Below are 21,064 nucleotides of genomic sequence, written 5' to 3'. Positions count from 1 at the left end.
TCCCTTTAGAAAATGTGTGCCAAAACAAGCCGTTCTCAGATCTACCCCTCATGATGTCATGTGGGGAATTAGCATTTCCCCCAGGTTCGGTTGGCCCTCCTCGCTTGGAAGAAAATTCCGTCCTCCTCTCCTTTTCAGGAGGAGGATCAGGAGAGCCACATCCATTTCCTGAGAGGTGTGGAGTCAGATAGCTCAGAAACATTTAAAGCCACAGACACTGAAACAATTGGTTTTGAGCAGGGTTAATAGAGGAGTTTCTTAGTCATGCAAAATCCAATACTGGAGTGTTTTTCAGCAACAGACTTCACAGGCATGTTTTGGGGATCTCTGAGACCAATATAAACTTGTCTTGAAAGGGTAAAATATGTCCCCTTTAAAACCAGACAGAGGTGATAGAAATCTAAAAAGCTTGACACCAGCATACATCCAGGCTATTGGCTCCTCCAGTAACCCAGAAACTGTAATTACTGTGAAAGGATCCCCAGAGCATGATCTGCTCTGCCAAAAATACAAGGTGATCTTAAGGGGTGAGAGTGTGGCTGACACTGATTATGTCCTACATGTGTGAAAGTCACAATTTGACAATGTTGGAGCTTGACCGTACTGTGATTATTTAGAAAATATGTTTGATAAAACTTTTAGTGCAATCTGCTCAACTTCTGTCCACTGAAATTATCCCCCTACCTTTTAGCAGCCTGGCATGTAACACGCAATGCTGTGGAAGGGTTTTATAAGTAAGTGCAAATAGGCATTATATGATTTTTTCTTCCTGTGTGGAAATCGGATGTGTTTCGGATTAAAAGAGCAAAAAGAAAGGCTTTAAAATGGAGTTTTGCGTGTAAAACATTATTTTAAACTGCTGCTGAAAGAGTCTGATGTGACCCTGAATTGAAAAAGACTTGAACAAAGTGATGAATCTTATTATTGAACATCTAAATCCAATTTCATGATGGAATTCAGAGACAAATCCTTCCTACTGTTTTTCCCATGAGCTCATCTTAACCAAGCCAAGCTGAGAACTTGGGTTTCCCCCTCCTGGAGTCCTCACAGCAGGTGGTAGCTTTGCCCTGCTTTGGCCCTCTGTTGTGGTCCAGCTTTTGGCCAACCTGTGATGGTATTCCCCTCTAACTTCTAAACCCTGACTTTGATTAGAGTGACTCAACACAAGCTTGTGCTGATGACGCAAGAGAAATGCTCTGTTTGTTGTTTTTTCTCTCAGATCATTTGTTGCTTCTTTGTGGTTTTAGGTCATTTTCCCATGAACACTGAATGCTTTCAAATATCAACCTTGTTTGGCTTATTTATGCTCAATGCCGAATTATCAAAATAATTTGACATTTATTTCTGTGCATAAAGATTGCACACTAAAAGATTTTTGAAATCGTAACAGATTTTTGATATTTGAGAGATCCCACATATGGTGACAAATTATGACAGATTGAATGGTTTTGGTGTCCTGTGTGCAGTGTGTAACGAGATGACGAACACAGCACACCACACACAAACAGCCTGATTTACCAACAATAAGAGTCTCCTCTCTTAAAACTTAAAATGTCTCATAGTCAACATGACTTTTGAGTAAACAAGATAAATGTGGCCAACTGTTAGATTCCTACTGCGTCATTATGGTAATAATTTCAGTCCAGCTCTTCTCTTTGTCACTTTGATTGTGTTTTGTTTTATAGTAAACACTGTATAAACACTTTTGTTGTTGCCACAAATCAACAAGTCCTATGGACCTCTGATATCCATCTAACTGCTTCAGGTTTACTGTCATTGCTGTTTTTGTTGTGCCTCCTTCTTCAGTCAGCTTTCTACCTGGTTGGCTTCCTGCTCATCCCATCTAGGCTATCCCCGGTGTCACCCCACACTAAAGGATTTCTGATCTTAAATATTAAACATTTAATATCTATAGTTGTCTTCTACCATGTACAGCTAGCAAGTCTTTACAAGTAAAGCATAAGGGCTGCTTGTGATCTTCTGATCCTGTTGAGAGGTTAAGGGAAACTTTGACTTCACACTGTGCTTGTCACAGCCCGCACTGTCCCGGTATAGCAGGCCTAGCTTTTGCTGCTAAAAGCTAATAAGCATGTGTAGATTAAGATTGGTGTTGCTGCAGTTTTTTACCTTGTTTTTGCATAGCTTCTATATTGCATGACTCAGGTCCAAATCAATCTTTCTGATATTTGAAAAAAGCCCTCCAAAAATTTACGTCTCTATGCTTTCTGTCTGGCTGTAAGCCAATAGACTCATCCATGTTACAGGTAGTCTTGTTTTGATCTGGAGCATGCATTGCATCAAATGTGTATTTTGAAGATGTCACTACAGCACCGTGGCTGTATCAATTTGGTAAGATATGTATGGATAAATGTACACTATATGGACAAAAGTATTCGGCCACCTCACCATTACACCAACAGGGACTGTGATGACACTATTCAAATACATGGACTTAAATATGGAGTTGGCCCCCTTTTGCAGCTCTACCAGCCTCTCAAGCTATAACAGCTTCCCACAAGATTTTGGAGTGTTTCTGTGAGAATTTGGGCCCATTCATTTTATAGAGTATTTATGAGGTAAGGCACTGATTTTGGACAAGGGTTGAGATCAGGGCTGTGTGCAGGCCAGTCAAGTTCTTCCACACTGAAGTCATGAAACCATGTCTCTGTAGTCCTTGCTTTGTGTACTGGGGCACAATCAGGACCTTCCTTAAACTGTTGCCACAAATTTTGAGGCATAGCAATTTCCAAAATGTCTTGCTATGCTGAAGCATTAGGATTAACCTTCACTGAAGACAAGGGGCCTAGCCCAAACCCTGAAAAACAGCCCCATATCATTATCCCACCTCCACCAAAATTCAGTTGGCACCATGCAGTCATGCAGGGCATCTTCTAAACCCAGACTCCCACATATGACCACCAATCAGAGAAGCGGGATTTGTTACCACAGTCCAGTGTCAGTGTGCTTTGCAACACTCCATCTGACACTTTGCATTGGACTTTGTGATGTGAGGCTCACATGCAGCCGCTAACCCATTCCATGAAGCTCCTGCTGCACAGTTTTTGTACCTATATTTTTGCCAGTGGTAGTTCGGGATGCTTACAATGGAATCAGCAGAGCGTTGGCGACTTTTACCCACCATATGCCTTAGCAGTCATTGACCCAGCTCTGTGATTGTACATGGTCTTTCGCTTCATGGCTGAGTTGCTGCTGAGATCTTTCAAACAACCTGTTTTGTATCGTAAATGGTTGCAAATGGTGACTGCATGGTCCAGGGCTTGATTTTAGTCACCTGTGGCAATAGTTCTGATTGAGACACCTAGATTCAATGATTAACGGGTTTGGCCAACTATATATTTCCATAACTGCAATGAGCATATGACAATGTATTGCAATATCAGCTTTTTGAATACAGGTCTAGTGTGCAGCAACCCTGAATTAGGGATGCACAACATGACAATAAAAAACATGCAATTTGCAATATAATTATTTGGTGTGGCAGTAACAACATCATGTTTGAGCACATTTTTTATGAATATACAGTTTTTAGAATCAACGGTATGAAAGCATATCAGATCTTTTTTGTTGCTTTAGTTGATGCAATATATGAAAACCTGAACAATGTTATCACAAATGCTCATATTATGTCAATAGCATTTAGATTTACTCTGCAGGCTTAACAGCAACAACAAATACATCAGTGTATGTTCTGTTCTCATAACAGTAACAGTACACAAAACACATAACCCCTGCATGGAAACATGAGATCTTTAAATTAAGGCTTAATGAACCCCTTTGGGCTGAAATCTGTGTTCAGAAAAGATCTTTTACTAAAGCTCGTCTGAGCCAATCAATGTTTTCACTATGATTGAATGCAAGTGACCCAAGTATGCAAACGTGATTTTACACTGTGGAATTACTCACTGAGAGCAGCGTTCAGTGTTCTTCCTCCAATCTGTTGGGATCTGATTAGTCCCGACGTGGTATGACTCTCCCTGCCAGCACTCTAAATGACTCCCCTGGCTTGCTCACATCAGTAATGGTATGCTATGATGTAATGCTGGCAGGGGACGCGGGCCGAGCTGATTGATGGCAACTCAGAGCGAATGCGACCCCTGATCTGGTGCCTGCCTCACATGTGGGTGGGATGCTGTTCCTGCTGAGGCTGGAAACAATTGTGGGTTAAATTTAGATGCTACATCTAGAATCAAAACTCAACCACTCAGCTCTTTCATTAGTTCGAGCTGAGCGGCCCATTTGTTTGTTGTTAGCCAGCAGCCACCTTAGCCAAGAAAAGTTTTACATCTCTATCCATGTTTATCCTCCTCTGTTCTGTTCCCCTCTCATGTCTCCTTCTCCTTCTTTGCCCTCTCTTCTCTTATTTTCTCACTCAGGTCAGTCGCCTTTATTCCACTGAGTCACACTGTGATGTTCATGCCACACATGGTACTTGTTGTTATAAAGACACATGAGAAGCTGTTTCAAGTGGCCCCTGGGGTCTTTTTCATGGGGATTTAAAAATCATACCTCTCCAGGTGGTCAGTTTTTATACAACATGGGATTATTCAGTCATGCTCCTGCTACAGGAAGCTGTTTTGATGGTTTTGATTACTGCTTAAATCCTGTTTAAAGTTTTCATAATGTATAATAAATTGGTGTCCTATCAGAGATTAGACATCTGGATTTTCAAACATCAGTGCAAAAACTTTGAGGATTGATAGCACTGGTGCCCAAATTATATGTAAAAAGGAATACTACACATATGGTGCTCCATTCAGAATGTATGCTTTGTTTTAAACATCTTCCTCCAGTTTTTTCACCATAGATTGTACCACTCACTGTGAACTCAACTCAGTAGCAGCCAGGGATGTTACAAGGCAACTGATTTTATAGTTGACCTAAACATTTAATTTATATTCATACAAAGCAACTCGTCCAAAGAAATGAGAAAAACTGGGGGGCGCACATGGCCTAGCGGTTAGACTGCATCCCATTTATGTGGATAGCTGGGTTCAAGTCCAGCCTGCGGCAACTTTCCTGCATGTCTCTCCCCCACTCTTTAATCCCCATTTCCTCCATCCACTGTCCTCTATGAATAAAGGCATAAAAAGCATAAGAATATATCTTCAGAAATGAGAACAATTGTTCTGTTTGTGCTGCACATTCTGTAGCAAAACACAGCCTTCTAGACAGTCTTTGCTTTTCTACAGCACACATCGTGTTCAGAATTTGGCTATGCTACGCTCTGCTCTGTTTGAGTTACATGCCAGGTCTACAGTCATCAAAACTCACTGCCAGCAGGCATCAATCTGAGCAGAGCAGATCAATCCAAAAAAGAACAAGAACACACAGAGCATCTGGTCAGTTTGCATGCATGACTCCTGATTGTAAATCTCATCTCTATATCAACGTAACGTCCTATCCTGCGGCACAAAACACCAGTCATCAGTCGGTCAGAGGGTCACAGAGGTAAAACAAGGCCATAGAGGGAAAAGAGTACATCTCAGAAGTGGAAAACCACAGGATTTTTTATATGACACCATTTGTGCTGCGTGATTGATCGCAATTGCAGTCAGGCTGTGCTATTACCCAACTGCATTAAGGCTGCAATTGTGTTTGCATTAATTACTTCTAAAATCCCTGCAATAAGGCATTTAAGTTTACAGCAGCGCTACTATTGCACTTTGTGGATGTACTTTTGTTTTCATAGAAGGAAAAAACCTATATTTTTGGAAATAATTCTGGGAGTTTTTGCCTTTATTTGATAGGACAGCTGAAGACAGACAGGAAACACAGGGAGAGAGAGTGGGAGAAGACACGCACCAATTATGCGCAACGATCTTGCAACCAGTGCATTGATAACTATAGCCTCTCTGTATGGGTGCCTGCTCTCCCAACTGATCCAAATCAGCATCCGATATTATGTTGTTTTGAAGGCATAATAAAATAATACAGGTGTTTTAATCTTTCTAATGCTGCATAATATTTGTATGTTTTGAGTTAAGAAATTCACACTTTAAACTATTATTTTTCTCTGTATTTGTTTCTCAATAACCAAGCAAGTCGACTCATTAGACCAGGGGTGTCCAAACTTTTTCCACTGAGGGCCAAATACAGAAATGTATAAGAATGGTGGGGCCACTTTCATGTATTTTGCCTTAAGCGTATTTTAGTAAGTAAAACCAATCTAGTGTAAGTTATTATGTGCTCACAGATTTAATACACCTAAATGGCTTGTCAATGGCTGGCAAGGCAAATAGACAGTCATTTTCAGGATTTGGGAGAGCCAGTCAGATTTCAGGGGGCCCTGTTTGGCCCTGGCTACCACTGGCTCTGCCCCTGAATGCTGTTGGTGCTGCTATTTGGTGCAATAATCTATCAGGACATTGTTAGTCTAGATATCTTCTTGTCAAAATGTTTGTTTACAAAATCAACATGGTAGTACTGCCTAGTGCTGAAACTAAAAAGTACAATACAGTTGAGCACAAGCTTCATCATCTTAATCGGGCCATATTTCATTTTATTTCTAGAATTTGCTGCGGGCAAATTAAAATGGACTGCGGGCCCCTTTTGGCCCCCTGGCCATAGTTTGGACATCCCTGCATTAGACTATGTTTGTAATATATCTTAATGACCTCTCACCAAATGATAGCTAGACTTCAAACGGGATAAGCAGTGTAGGAAATCGATGGAAATGGATCGTAATGGCAATCTCATATCGCAGTCTTGTCCAGTATTATCACAGTTACTCCACTTACTCCAAGTGGAGTGTTTCAAGTTGTGAGAGCGTGTCTGACACTGTAGGTGTTTATAGACATGTCTGAAAGGCAGTTCAGGAAACTATCTGGTCCTTTGTATTCTAAAATTATCCACAATTTGTTAGTTTTATGTCTGAAAGGTGCTTTAGTTATGTTGCAAGTTTCCTAGTCTTTAAGTTTACAGTTCACAAATTTATAGTAACCTACTTTTATTAAAGAAAGTCTCAGCATAAGGGCTGCAAGGGTCTGGACCATTTTCTCTCTAGCTAATGTTTCTCCCAAAGGCTTTTTTGCCTTGGAATCCACATCTCATCAAGAGTGACATCACAGTCTTCATGTGACATGTAGAGATTAGGATGTATGATCTGCTGCTGAAACGCTGCTGAGCTGCTAACTTAGTCGTATTTTATGAGTTGGTTTGAGCAGGTTGGAGGTCTGGAAGCATTTAAAGCCTCTGTGTCATCTGATGACCATTAATGCACATTTTGAATGGCATGTTTGTTTTAGTAGTGAAGGGTCTCATAGCTCAGTGACGGCTGACCCTCACATGCCAAAGCCTATCCAGACACAGAAACTCAAATCAGCTCACTATTTTGTCAGTCTTACCTAATTTTTGTTTTTATTTAGAAAACAGCTAGTTTTCTTTTCCTTTTTCTAAGATTTATTTATGTATGTATTTAAGTTTTAGGTGGGACACTGGAGCATTAGAACAGCCTCTGTACATGAAGTGCTTACCCATTAGCTGTTCCACTTATCACGAACAGAACTGTTATTCCTTTTAATAAATGTGACATTCTCCAAAAGAGGCTACTTCAGATGAACTTACTACACTACCACTCAAATACAGACATGGAGACACTGTAGAAGAGCAGTAAAAAGCCAATAAAACAACCCTAACTGCAACAATCTTGTGACTTCAACACAAAGAAAAGTCTGATTTTGTGAAAATGTCCACGATGGAACACACTTTCTCAAACGCAGTTCCCAGAAAAACACCAGGGCCTATAAAATGTATTCATCCCATTAGATGTGTTACCCTTCTCATGATTCAATAATTAAATCATGATCAGTAGAATTTGGCTTTTTTGACAAAAAAAAAAAAAAACTAAAACAAAGGTCCAAACTATTAGTGCTAGTAGTCTCTTTATTAGTGAAATGGGGATCACCTGAGTGCAGTGAATGTGTCTCAAGTGACTGTAGTAAAAAGATACCTGTCTCTGAAAGGTCCAGTCACTGGTTAATCAGTATTCCTGGCTACCATTACATCATGAAGACAAAAGAACATTCCAAGCAACTCAGAGAAAAGGTCAGTGAAAAGTATAAGTCAGGGGATGGATACAAAAAAAATCAAAGGCACTGAACATCCCCCAGAGTACATTTAAATCCATCATCAAGAAATGGAAGGAATATGGCACATGTGCAAGAAGGAGGCTAGTAAGAGAAGCCACCAAGACACCTGACCACTCTGAAAGAGTTACAAGTTCCATTAAGGGAGATGGGAGAGACTCTGCATACAACAACTGATGCCTGGGTTCTTCACCAGTAAAAGCTTTATTGGAGAGTGGCAAAGAAGAAAAGTCATCAAACCTCATTCTTTAGCCTGATGAGACCAGAACAGTGCTTTTGGCCATCAAATAAGACGCAAACACTGCATATCACCAACAACACACCATCCCCACACCCATCATGCTGTGGGGATGCTTCTAGGCAGCTGGCCCTGGAGGGCTTGTAGCAATAGAGGGTAAAATGAACGCTGCAAAATATAGGAAAATCCTGGTGGACAATATTATTTAATCTGCAAGAGAACTATGGATAGTGAGAGGACTTATTTTACAGCAAGACAATGAGCCGAAGCATGCAGCCAAAGCTACTTAGAAATGGTTTAAAAACAACAATATTGAATATTCTGGAATGGCAGAGTCAATGCCCAGACCTCAATCCAATAGAAAATATGTGGCAGGAGTTGAAAAAGGCTGTTCACACCCAATCCCTGTGCAACCTGACAGAGCTTGAGCAGTTTTGCAAATAAGAATGGAGTAAAATTGCAGTGTCCAGATGTGCAAACCTGATTGAGGCCTGTCCACACAGACTCAGTGCTGTGATTGCAGACAAAGGTGCATCTACTAAATACTAACGTGAGGAGGGTGAATATTTATGCAGTCATTTATTTTGCTCGACATATTTTTATTTAATTGGCATTACTTTGTAGAAATCTGTTTTTTTACTTAGACATTACTAAGGGTTTTTTATTTTTGTTTTTATTTTTTGTTAAAAGAAAGCCGAATTATATTGGCCCATCTTTGATTTATTAAATCATTAAGAAGGTAAAATATCCAAAGGGCTTAATACTTTTTATAGGCACTGTATATTTTCACCAATCAATACATTTCCAACAACTTCTCTCTGTAATGCAGAGGGATACTGGGGAAAGCCTCTGCTCCTTATCCCCCATCAAAACAAATCACTTTTCATCACCAGCCTGTCCCTTCAGATCAGGCACATGTTGAACATTTTAGCCTCTTTTTGATCACAGCTTCATCCATCTGTTCCTGCTTAAAATGCCTGTAACCTCAAACAACATAAACCCTGATCGCTTCTTTCGTCATTCGTCATAGTGATTAATTCCCCAGCATCCTCCTTATCTCCCCTTACGTTTAACATACATGTTGTCACTACGTGTGAGAGATAGCCTATCTATAACATATCTGTTAAAGGAGAGAAAACACAAGCTCTCTGCCCTGTTGCTCCCTGCAGAAGATCTGTAACACAGGCTGCATGTTGGATGGAGGTGCCTGAACTCCACACTTGTGTTGTGTTCTTGGAGTTAGTGCTGTCAGATGCTTTCATGCTGATCCTGAAGGGAACACTTGGCTTGTTTTTGTTGAACCAACATCAGCTGAATGAACAAATATGACTCAGAGAGCCAAGAGATCACTTATTTGAAGCTCTGTTTAAAACAAGCCATTAACGACAATGCACTTTCTTCAAAACCAGAAGAGCGTCTTTAAAGCTGATACATGCAGATGTGCACATATGTATAGCAGAACTGGTCATGATCTGGCAGGTTTCGTTTCCAGACTATAATCTTTAACAGATGATTCACCGTGTTGATAACTTAAAATAATTGGCATTAAAACTGTGGTACATTGTCTGCTGAATATGAGGCCGAACTCAAAAGGAGAAAGCTTTAGAATTCATAGGGGTAGGCTATAACTAATAGAAATAAAAATAAAAACTCTCTTAAACAGTTTTGGCTAAAGCAACTGATGAAGAAACTCTGTAACATCTGTTGTTCATATCTGTCTCCAATTAGGACTGTGGTGGACAAGAAACAGTGGATAAGTCAGATGAGATTAGGGTTATTAATTTTTGAAAAGACAAATCTAGAAAACGATACAAAAGGGAAACCTCCTTTGTAAATAAACTTTATTTTTCATCTGCAATTAGCAGAATACTTACATGATTGTTGGCCTAAGTAAGGTGTGATGGGCTGGCTAAACTATTAAATTCAGTGCTTGGTAGGCCTGTGCTCAAAAATGCTCCTTGCAAATATATATTTCAATAGAGATGTTACAGAATCAAGTTTTAAAATACACATCCCCTTTGATGCAATTAGCATAAAAGCAAGATAAAGGTGGTACTCACATAGATCATAGTCTTTATCTACTGCCAGCAAGACTAGAAGCAAAGGTACAGGATTATTTCAGGTTTCTCCAAACATAGAAAGCCAGGAGTTGGACATGAGTCATACAAGCTGTGCAATTAACAAAGTTCAGTCTATCAAATCGTTATTGTTAAAGAATTTATTGTGTTAGCATAGCATTTATTTGCCTAGCATAGCGTATATATATTTAGCTTCATCACTCCTCCCAGATTTGTTCTATATGTAGAATTGATGAGAAACTAGAAAAGCACTCAGAGAGTGCAGACCTCCACCAAGGCAGCTTAGCCCTATCTCCCAATAGTAAAGAATCCTTAAAAAATTACTGGATCCAGATGGTTATCCAGATCAGTCCCAAAATCTATCAGTTCTTCCTTATGCCATTCCTGACATTTCCTTTCAAGAAAATATCCAATTTTGATATGAAGATTTGAGAAGGCTGTAGCTTGAAAGTGGTTAGAGATAAAAGCATACTGTAAAAGAGAAGATACTGAAGATTTTTCTCTCAAGCCTTGAAATGAAACTGGCCCTAAGTAGACCATTTGCCATGCAATTTAAATATATCCATTCAGTGGAGCTCTTGCTGTAGTTCAGAACTCTTCAGCTATGGAATCAGCAGAGCATTGCCGACTTTTACGCCTTAGTAGTCATTAACCCTGCTCTGTGATTTAGGTGGTCTTCTGATTTGTGGCTGAGTTGCTGTTATTCCTAAACGCTTTCACTTTCTAATGATATCACTTACAGCTGACTGAATATTTAGCAGGAATGAAATTTCACAGACCATTTTTTACAAAGGTGGCATCCATCACAGTACCACGCTTGAAGTCACTGAGCTCCTCAGAACGATCCATTTAGTATCACAAATGTTTGCAAATGGAGCCTGCATGGCTAGGTGTGTGATTTTATACACCTGTTTCAACAGGTCTGATTGAGACACCTGAATGCAGCAATGAACAGACCCATGGTCAGAAGACCATTTCTTTTCCTGCTCTTTTACTTTGCAGTATATCTTTAAGTAAATGTGAACACAAGATTCTGAAAAAGAATTTTCTCTTAAAAGCAAAGCCTTCTGGGGGTATATTTCTGTGAGTGTTTAAAACCAGATATTATGTAAAGCACTTTGCAGAGCAGCATTTGTCTAATGTATGATCATGTAAGTTAAAGGTTGAATCCTGATGAAGTTTTTTAGATTAGAGCATCAAGTATTTTCCTTTTAAACCAATTAATTCTGGAATGATTTAAGATCTAAGATCATGATTTACACGTGCAAAGAGAAACGCAATCACAATAAAAGATAAGCTGATTGTTTTTCTAGTGATTTACACCCAGACTCTAACCTCAACTTGAACTCAATCAGAGCACTTAATCTGGACTCTTGTACTCTTATCCTCAAAGGAATAGAAATACAAGAGCACACATATGCACTGGTCTGTTTGTAAACGTAAGGCCTCCACTCATGATCTGACCTTTTTAGGGTCACATGAAGTGCCGCTGCCAGTAAAGTGTGTGCAGCAGCAGCAGCTCCAGGCAGCAGCAGCAGCAGCAGATCTGTATCTGAAAGCTGGTCAACATCACAAACTTGAAGAACATGAAAGCTGTGAGCGACCAGATCTTCTGGACAAAAACGAGCACCGTATTTCTAACATTCCCACAGGCTGTGTTGTGGTCCATCTTCTTAAACATGTGGTTCCTATTGTGGCCAGAGCTCACTCTTTCTTTCTCTCTCTCTCTCTCTCTCTCTCTCTCTCTCTCTCTCTCTCTCTCTCTCTCTCTCTCTCTCTCTCTGGCTTTTTTTTTACTCACTCTTTCCAAATACAACAAACTTCTTGGACTGAATCCTTACACCAGTTGTAAGACCCAGTTTGGCCTTAATTCTGTCTTGTTTTGATCCTGTGTGTGTTTGCGTGTGTATATCGGAGTGTTGTGAACTAATGAAAGATTAAATAAGGCTTGATTTCTTGATGCTGATAAAAATACCAATCTTCAGGAATTAAAGGCTCTCTGAAACAAATTTTAGTCCCATGTATTCACTTTTCAAGTGATAATCTACATAATTCTTTCCTTCCTTAGTTTTGGCAGGAAAGAATCGAGAAGGTCCAACATGCTGTTGTGATACAGACACAGAGGACCCTGGGTAATGGGTGCATGACTTATGGTCTAAAGTGCTTGTTTTAAGAGGAGTCCAAGTCTTCTTCTGCTGGTTAAATAGCTTATAAACTGGGCACAAAATAAATGTGGGAGCAAAAATGTTGTATTCACTCTCCTAATCACTCATTAATATGCTTTGGGCACGACATGAGTCAGTCCAAGTAAGAGTGTCATCTGAAAGGCCTGTTGTGTCTGCATGTTGTTTATGGCTGGGAAGTTAAATTGATGTGACAAAGGGGTGGGAAAATGAAAAAAAAAATCAAATCATAATTTTATTTATTTATTTATTTTTAAAGATTTATTTTTGGGTCTTTTCATGCCTTTATTTGATAGAGTAAGAACAGCGGATAGACTCAGAAACACGGTAGAGAGTGGGGAGAGACATGCGGCAAAGGGCAGCAGGCTGGCTTTGAACCCAGGCCGCCCTCGTAAGTGGGCAGCGCCTTAAACCATTCGACCATCTGCGCTCCCATATCACAAATTTTTATGGCAAGATCACGATCTCGATTTTATCTTGTTTTTTTTCCTTTAATCTTTTAAGACAAATTTGTAAGTTAATAACCAGAAAAAGCAACCTTTTTCTTGGTGATTTTTTTTTTAGATACTGTGGCAACAAGTCAAGTTTTCTCTTTTTCTTCTGCAACAACCTGTTTGCCAATGCATTAAATATTTTGAAAATTTTTAAATTATTTCAATTTTAAATAAACCATCAGGTCAGGGGGGGTCTACTGTCTTGAAGTGTTCATTATGAACATGCCCATTTTACTCCAGAAGTTTTTATGGTGGTGATTAAATGAATATCATGGCTATTTTAAAATGCCCTTCTAACTATATCAACTGTCCTTTCGAAAAGCATTAACGCCTAAAGTGTCATCTCTGAATACTGCAGAAAGGCTGAAGATCCATTTTTGTTGGCCTATTTGGCAGTCGCTTTCTTCTGGTCAAGATATTAGCAATGCACTTTTGCAATACGATGCATTGTGTCAAGGTACTTTTTTTTTTACGGAGCTTAGTGTAAAATTTTCTTTGAACTTTAGCTGAAAGTGTTTAATGTTACATTTTATATTCTACCACCTTTATCAGTATTGAAAATGTGAAGGATAAGCCATCAACATGAAACTAACTGAGCCCAAAGGCCTTCTATCTTTGTCTAGCTGTATGCAGATGTATGATCATGCAGGTAATAAAGGATTCAAAAGTGGCTGTCAGCAATCACATGTCTTGTATTGTTGTCAAAGTATACTGATGCTTCATGTCTTTAATTGTTATCTAATTTTTTTTGTCTTTCTGCAGGTCCTCCAGGGCCAAAAGGAGAGAAGGGAGATACTGGACCAATAGGGCCTTCAGGGCCTCCAGGGTTTTCAGGACTAAGAGGTGAGCACAACCAGACAACCCTTTATTATTTAGTACACTGTAAAAAAAGCAATGGTTTTCATCATCATCATTTTTTTTTTAAATCTTTAGGGGACAAATTTAGGGACAGCCCTCATTCTCAGAGGTGTCAAGGTGTAAAACAGAGCAGATACAGAGAAATCAAGCAGAAGCAAGTAAAACTCAGAAGTTCAGATGTGACCAGAGAATTAAGATGGATGAAACAATAAATGAAATCTGAAGCCCTAACACAAATGAAGTTAAAATATGCAGTTATTTCGTGGTAACTGTGTCATTTCAAATTATTTCTAGAGTAAATTCCAATTTTGTATGCTAACTAAAAGCAGATCTTTCAAATTCTGTGAGAACTCATGTAGAGAACAGGAAGGCCTATTTTTGATAGGGAATAAACATTAAGTCTCAGAGCTTGTACCAGAATCCACTCTTAGTTCAGTGATGCAGAGTATAAAAGAGGATGGATTGGCCAGATTCCAGGTCTGCCATCAGGTAAATCCATCTTGCAAAGCTCCGATCTTAAATGATTGTTCCAGGTAGAGAGTTAAGCAATCAGCACCATTTAAGGAGAATGAGGCAGTTGCAAGCTGATAACAATGTCTGCAGCGGTTTAGTGATTAGCTTGGATGTAGCTTTAGTATAGTGGCAGTTATATCAGAACTGGGCCACATTTCTTTTTTAAAACAAGAGCAAGGAGTCGCACTGAAAGCTTCTCTTGGTGAAGGAGATGTTTGACTCTTGTCTTGACCAGCCTCAACAAGAGTCTTATCCACCGAACAAGCTTCATTGTTTATGCACCTGCCTGCCGAGCTTGTGTTTACTACCTGAGCTGTGCATGCCTTGTCTTGTTGCTCTGATTGGACTATAGTGAATGTGATAGACAGAATGTTTGTCCAATCACCTTTCAAAAACATTTTTAAAAGTCCTGCCCTTCCCAAATGCTTTGTAAGGGAGGTTTCTCAGATTAATGTGAGATATATCCTTTGCGGTGGATCTATGAAACAGTCTATCTGGTGTGTCAGGTTGAGCTTATACCATTTATATTATGTTATTTTTTTATGGTAAAGCAAGAGACACAAAGTAACATTTGAGTTGTGTGTAACATTTTTATCGTAAATTTGTAGTTGGTATTTTTCAGCCAACCAGCATTGAGTTTGCAGTTGATGGTCTTTGATTCTGCCTTATTTTCTCTTTTCATTATTTTAATTCATTTTTACAGTTTTTACTTTATTACAGTTATATATCAATCAATAAATGTAAAAAAAAAAAAGTTGCACCTTGCATTTCTTGGAGGATTTCAACTTGTTAGCAAACTGTCTAGCTTTGAACAAAGGCTACTCTTAGGACAGTACAGAGAGCTTCATAAATAGTAGACATTTAAAGATTAACTTGATTAGACTCAGCCCATTTTGGCTTGTGACCTTCACCCAGGTCATGAAGAAACACATTGCAGACATGTCTTACCAGTGTGGACATAGATATCTCCATAAACAGGGTAAATATGGCCCTCTGTCAGTCATTTTTTATCCATTTTGACTAAGCTGCACACAGCTTGCGTAAAAACCACCAAGCCTTCTATTCCCTAGTTTCTCCATCTCATGCGCAAAACGCAGCACACACGCTGTCAGGCAGAAGCCCTGACTTGTTAACATGCAAACCAAGCTGTGCTGAAGCAGAGATGTGCATCACACACACCCAGTCTGAGACGGGCTTTTGCCCACTGTGTCGCTAAAATGAAGGCAGGATACCTCGACTGGCTTGCTCCAAAAAAAGGAAGATGTTGGAAAAAATCAGCTGTTCTTTGGCAAGATGAAACCTGTTGGAGACTGCGAAGACATGACAGGTCATTCTTTTGCCAAAAAATAGTAAGGCACGAAATCCCCCATAAAACCCCAACTTGTCATTTTTACAGTTTGATTTTTGTCTTATTAAAATTTGAAAGATAAAACATAGATGACGTTGTGGAGAGCAGTTTCCACTTTTTTCCAGTGTCTGTGCTGAGCTAAGAAGACCTCCTGGCTCCAGCTTTACAGTTGATTGACAGAAATGAACATAGTATCCATCTTCTCATCTAAATGTCAGAGAAGCGTGGATAAGTTTACTGCCAAAACACTGAGCAATTCCTTTGACATGTGACAGTAGAAAAGAGGTCAAAGCTCCCTATTGAAAAACACCGTAAGATCACTGAGCCTATGGATTTAAGACGAGATGCCCATTAAATGTAGTTTATCAACCTCAGTACAAAGCAAGGATTTTTCTGTCCCCCATGTTGCTCAAGTTGTGATTAAAGTGACAGTTTTAGGGCCTAAAAATGTGTGTCTTAAAACAGATTTTAAAATACTTTAATCTTGATAAATCTACTAAATGTCAGGTTGAGCTCATTGGAGAAAGTTTTGCACATCCTTACATCCTCTCAAAATTCAAATGAAGAAAAAAAAAAAACATTAAGGGTTAACGCAAGGGGGAGAGGTGGTGATGGTTATATCCGGTTACTGTTGCACTCTCAGTGCAAGTAATGAAACTTATTCAATACGTTTTTGGTTTTCCTGAATTTTTTTTGGCTTTTTTGTTGATGCTGTGATTTTGCAGAATTACATGTAAAGACAAAAACTCTAAACATAGCATGGCAGACTGTTGCATGGGAAAAATTCCAGCATGTGTGGTAAAAAAAATCAACTCAGGAAGACTTCAGGCATATCAGCCTAAAGCATGTACGAAAACAGCTCCTATAAGGTTCAATCTTTGGTGCAAACCACTTAAAAGAAGCCTCAATCATAGGGAGTACTGTGCTACTGCAGGGTTGAAAGCACTGTAAATCTCCTTCATGCTTGAAAGAAAGAAAACATCAGAATTTCATGGTATTATTCTGGGTGTTAAACTATTTCTAGTGAATTCATGTGAAGCCACAGATTCACAGAGTCCCTTAATACCTGATTTCCTGGTTTACTTCTTTCCTGCTGTGGTTTTTTGATGATTTTTAACAATCCCATGGGTCATGAAATTTACCTGCCCTATAAACGTCCAATGTAAACATCACATTGAGTTACAAGCTGTTTTATATGCAGTAGGATTTCAGTTTGAGTGGCATGAAAGGTGAAAATCTAGCTCTTTTTCACACAGGGCAGACTTTGGCTGTGGTTTCTACCTCTGCTTTTGTGATTACATTACATTGCATTAATAATGCAATATGCACAGAGAATAAAAATGGTCATATAAATCTGCCTATGAAAACACGGACCCAGACTTTGGATGGGGATATATTTTCAGACAGGGTGTGGACAGGGCCAGTGGGACGGGTCGTCTATCTTTGTCTTGCAGGTCATTCCACACAAAACCACAGCATGAACCTCCATCCAGACAGAACTGGCACCAAAATGACCATTTTTCATAACTAGGGTAAGATAGGAACAGCTACAGTTTGAATCCAGATGTTTTTCAGGACCCTGTCCAGCTTGGTACCTCTTGAATCATCACCCTCTCAGCTCCTCCCTCGTCATCATCCATCCTGCATTCCTGGGCCGATGAACTGCAGCTTCTGCAAGACATTTCCAAGAAGCATTATCTATCTGCTGAAAGGAAAACCCCCTACTGCTGCCATAAGTCTAAGAAATGTGAAATGAATTTCTTACTGTACTGCAGGGAAGGACTCTTTAATAGAAAGCATGGAAACATACCAAACTTAATGGAGCAGCCCCCAGGACCAAATTAGAGACTAAACAGAGGTACCGCCAACAGTCGTTAGGCTGTGGTCTTCAGGGAGGAAAGCCATCTCTAATGTAGGGGGTAAAAATATGTTGCTATATCATCACCCTGGAGAATAAATGTGTTTAACCTATACAGTAGTGTAGTAATGATGATTTTACTCTGGTTCCCTCATCTCAAAGTCTTTGGGGTTTTTTTTATGAGTGTTCAGTTTGTGCTAAACACAAAGTTAACAGGTATTAACATTTTTCTAACGTAAAATACATTGGCCCCACTTGTGGATTTCAAAGTTTTTTGTACACCTTATGAAAAGTGGCATGATGACATTAAACGTCATCACGCCAAATATAAAAACTCATCCACCCAGTGTGTGTTTTGCACTGATAAAAACTCTATTCAAGCTTCTTAATTTTTTGCCACACTAAGAAGAAAGACTTTTTTAGAGAGTAAGGAAGAACTTGTAAAAAAAAAAAAAAAGATAGAAGCTTAGTGGTGGGGATGCTGAAGTCAGTCGACAGAGGTGTGGTTTCTTTAGCCAAAAGTCTGTTTCAGACTGGACCTGTTAGACGCATCTTGGCTTCGACACTGTTTGTTTGAATGTTAACAAGTCAAGATCATTCAGACTTCCCGAGGGAGCGTAACATCTCATGTGCCTGGGACTGGGTTGACAGTTCAAAACTATGTGAGTGGTGTTCATTTGTGAGGATAATTTTGAGACTATATATATATATATATATTTTTTTTTTTTTTTTTTTTTTTTTTTTTCTTAATTTATTTTTTTTTTCCAGAGCTTATTTTCAGCAGTAAACCAAAAACCATGTAAAACTAAGATATAGCCTTTCGCTGATGGAACCAGCACAGTGTTTACCTTTGGATTGGCCTCAAAATACATCATCCCTGCTACACTCTCTATACTAGCATCCTGGTTTTGAAGAAAAAGCATCCTAGTTTTGACTGTATACAAACAGGTCACATGGCACCTCTTGCCACCTGAGTGTTTTGCTTCATGCAGCTGCTGAGCGTGTCTACTCTGGCATTCACTATCATGGCTTCCATACCAGACATGTGTGCTGTGTGTTGGCTGTGTCTCTCTGCTGTCTTAGCCCTGTATTTATTCATAAGTATTACCTTAATAAATCTCCCTCAGACTAGATTAATAGCCAAACAGAGCCAGGAAAATTTCAGAATATAAGCATTCTGGTGAAACAGAAGGAGTGTCTCCAAAGAAATGCTAAACCAGGCTTTTACTTTGAAAGGCACACAATTTTAAGTGTACTCGTACTGTGTTTTTCCTGTCTGTGACATTTTCTACCGATGTGGAAACGGAGAGCATCACCAGCAGTAGAAGTTTAGAGAACAGCTTTATACAGACACATTTCTGCTCAGTAGAGTCATCAAGAAACAAACTGAAGACATATTCAAACAATGTGGACTTAGAAATCTTCTAAAACAGATTAAATCTTGCTCTCTATTTTTTATTTCCTCTCTATTTTGTGTGAGAGCCACATGTCTCGTGAAAAAAAGGCGAGCCCTCTATTCTTAAGATTGCCTGTTCATGAGACGTGTATCAGGCAATTCTCCTACTGACCAGCTGCACATGATGCACCCTGAGTACTTGTGCTGCAGTCCATTTGACTCAGAACTTGAAAGTCGGGGCTGGGGATGACATCACACCTGAGTTGAATACATTCCAGTTGGTACAAGTTGGTAACCCTAAAGTACTGAATTTTCTCCCAGTTTCCGACTCAGGATTCAGAGTTCAGGGCACAGTTTTGGTGACATATCTTATTGGCAACTTGGAATTTCTAAGTTAGGACAACAACTTGAACGCACCACTAGTACTCATCAGTGAATACAAGCGGCAACCTGAAAAATGAAGCCAATGCGGAAGTGCAAAAATTTACAATATGACGAGTATTCACTTAAGGCTGGCTGCAGGAACACCGCAAGTCCCGTACACAACACATTTTAAAAAGCTGTTTTTTACACAAGAAATAACCTGTTTTACAGCCTGGTTCAAAAAAACGAAACATGTCTCATTAGCTAATGTCCTCATGTCCTCTCACTGTAGGGGAGGTGAATTTTTTGCACCACAATCGTTTCGATTATATTTAGGAAAAACCTCACTGCGCACTGATCTCATTTGATTGACGGATAGTATGACAGGCAGACGCTACCTCCAGAAGGCCAGCTTTAGTGCTAGCTTAGTTGACAGGAGGTCAAGCTCGGTGGGCAGGCTCTTGTTTGCGGTTATGTTGATCCAAAGTTTGATTGAGACAGCGATTTCAATATAGAGGCCGCCACGGATTAGCTTCAAAAGCAGTTTGAGTCCACCTATTGTAATCAAACAGCTGACGTCACACAGGCTTTGTCCAATGCTTTCTACTGTCTATGCTGAATACTGTGATACATAACCTGACACACAGGATAGACTGTTTCATATATCCATTGCATGGGTTTTTTTTCTCACAGCCATCTGGGCAACTGCCCATCATGAGTGTATGGGAAGGGCAGAACCTTAAAAAAAAATCTTTGAGGGGGATTGGATGAGTGTTGTGTCCGTCTCATTCATTACAGACCAATCAGAGAGATGAAGCATATGATGTAGTGGGCATGTTTAGCTCCAGAGTGACCTCGACACAGTTGCTGCTATCCTTGTTAACTATAAGTGGAGCCAGTTGTGAACCAAACTCACGCGGAAGCCGGATGGGAGAAAAGCAAAAAACATCTCTTCAAGTAAAGCTTTCAATGCAAATCCTTGCTCATCTTGTAGTCATGAAATGTGATCCAGTTCTGATAAAAACTGTGCTGCACAATAACGACATCCAAGCTAATCACTTCAGTGGTTGCTGTTTACCAGCATGGTATACAACTAAACCATGCCTGCCTCGTTTTCCTCAAATGATGCTGATTGGTCAGTTCCAGAGCAGGAACAATCATTTTAGGTTGGAGCTTTTGAAGGAGATCTGCCTGATGGCAGACATGGAATCTGTCCAGTCCACTGGCTTTCCAAAGTGATGTTAAAGACACCAGAATTGACATTTTCTGTGTTTCCGCTCTGATGGCTGATGCTGGACCATCCATGGTAAAAGCAGGGCTTCATTTTTAATTTATCAAACAACCCTTTACTTCTGTTGCTTCATTCGCAACCAAAGAATCCATCGTTGCATTCAGACTTTTAAATCCTTTTGGATTCATGAAACCATCTCATTGGACTTTCCCTGCACAAACACTAGGAACACTTCTTCACTCCTTCCAAAATATGATTAATACCATTTTCCCAATAGGATCCTGAGTAGAGAGTTATTGACCCTTCACAGCACAGAGACAGCAAACCACAGAAAACATGACGTCGTCCATCATCACTTTATTTTTTTGTGTTTGGCTGTCATGTGTGGGGTCTAATTGT

The 21,064-nt window shown here is 39.6% G+C and overlaps 1 protein-coding gene across 1 annotated transcript in view; it reads left to right on the top strand.

Annotated features, from left to right (window-relative positions):
* The window catches only part of scara5 (scavenger receptor class A, member 5 (putative)), a 126,560-nt gene that overhangs the window by 63,878 nt on the left and 41,618 nt on the right, over window positions 1-21,064 (top strand). Inside the window, exon 8 of the mRNA XM_041805285.1 lies at window positions 13,861-13,941. Within this exon, the coding sequence (XP_041661219.1) occupies window positions 13,861-13,941 (81 nt within the window). The remainder of the gene's footprint in view (window positions 1-13,860; window positions 13,942-21,064) is intronic.

Source organism: Cheilinus undulatus, linkage group 14 (genome assembly GCF_018320785.1).
Source record: "Cheilinus undulatus linkage group 14, ASM1832078v1, whole genome shotgun sequence".
NCBI lineage: Eukaryota > Metazoa > Chordata > Actinopteri > Labriformes > Labridae > Cheilinus > Cheilinus undulatus.
The sequence above is the reverse complement of the archived record's forward strand: the minus strand, read 5'-3'. Positions and strand labels throughout refer to the sequence as shown.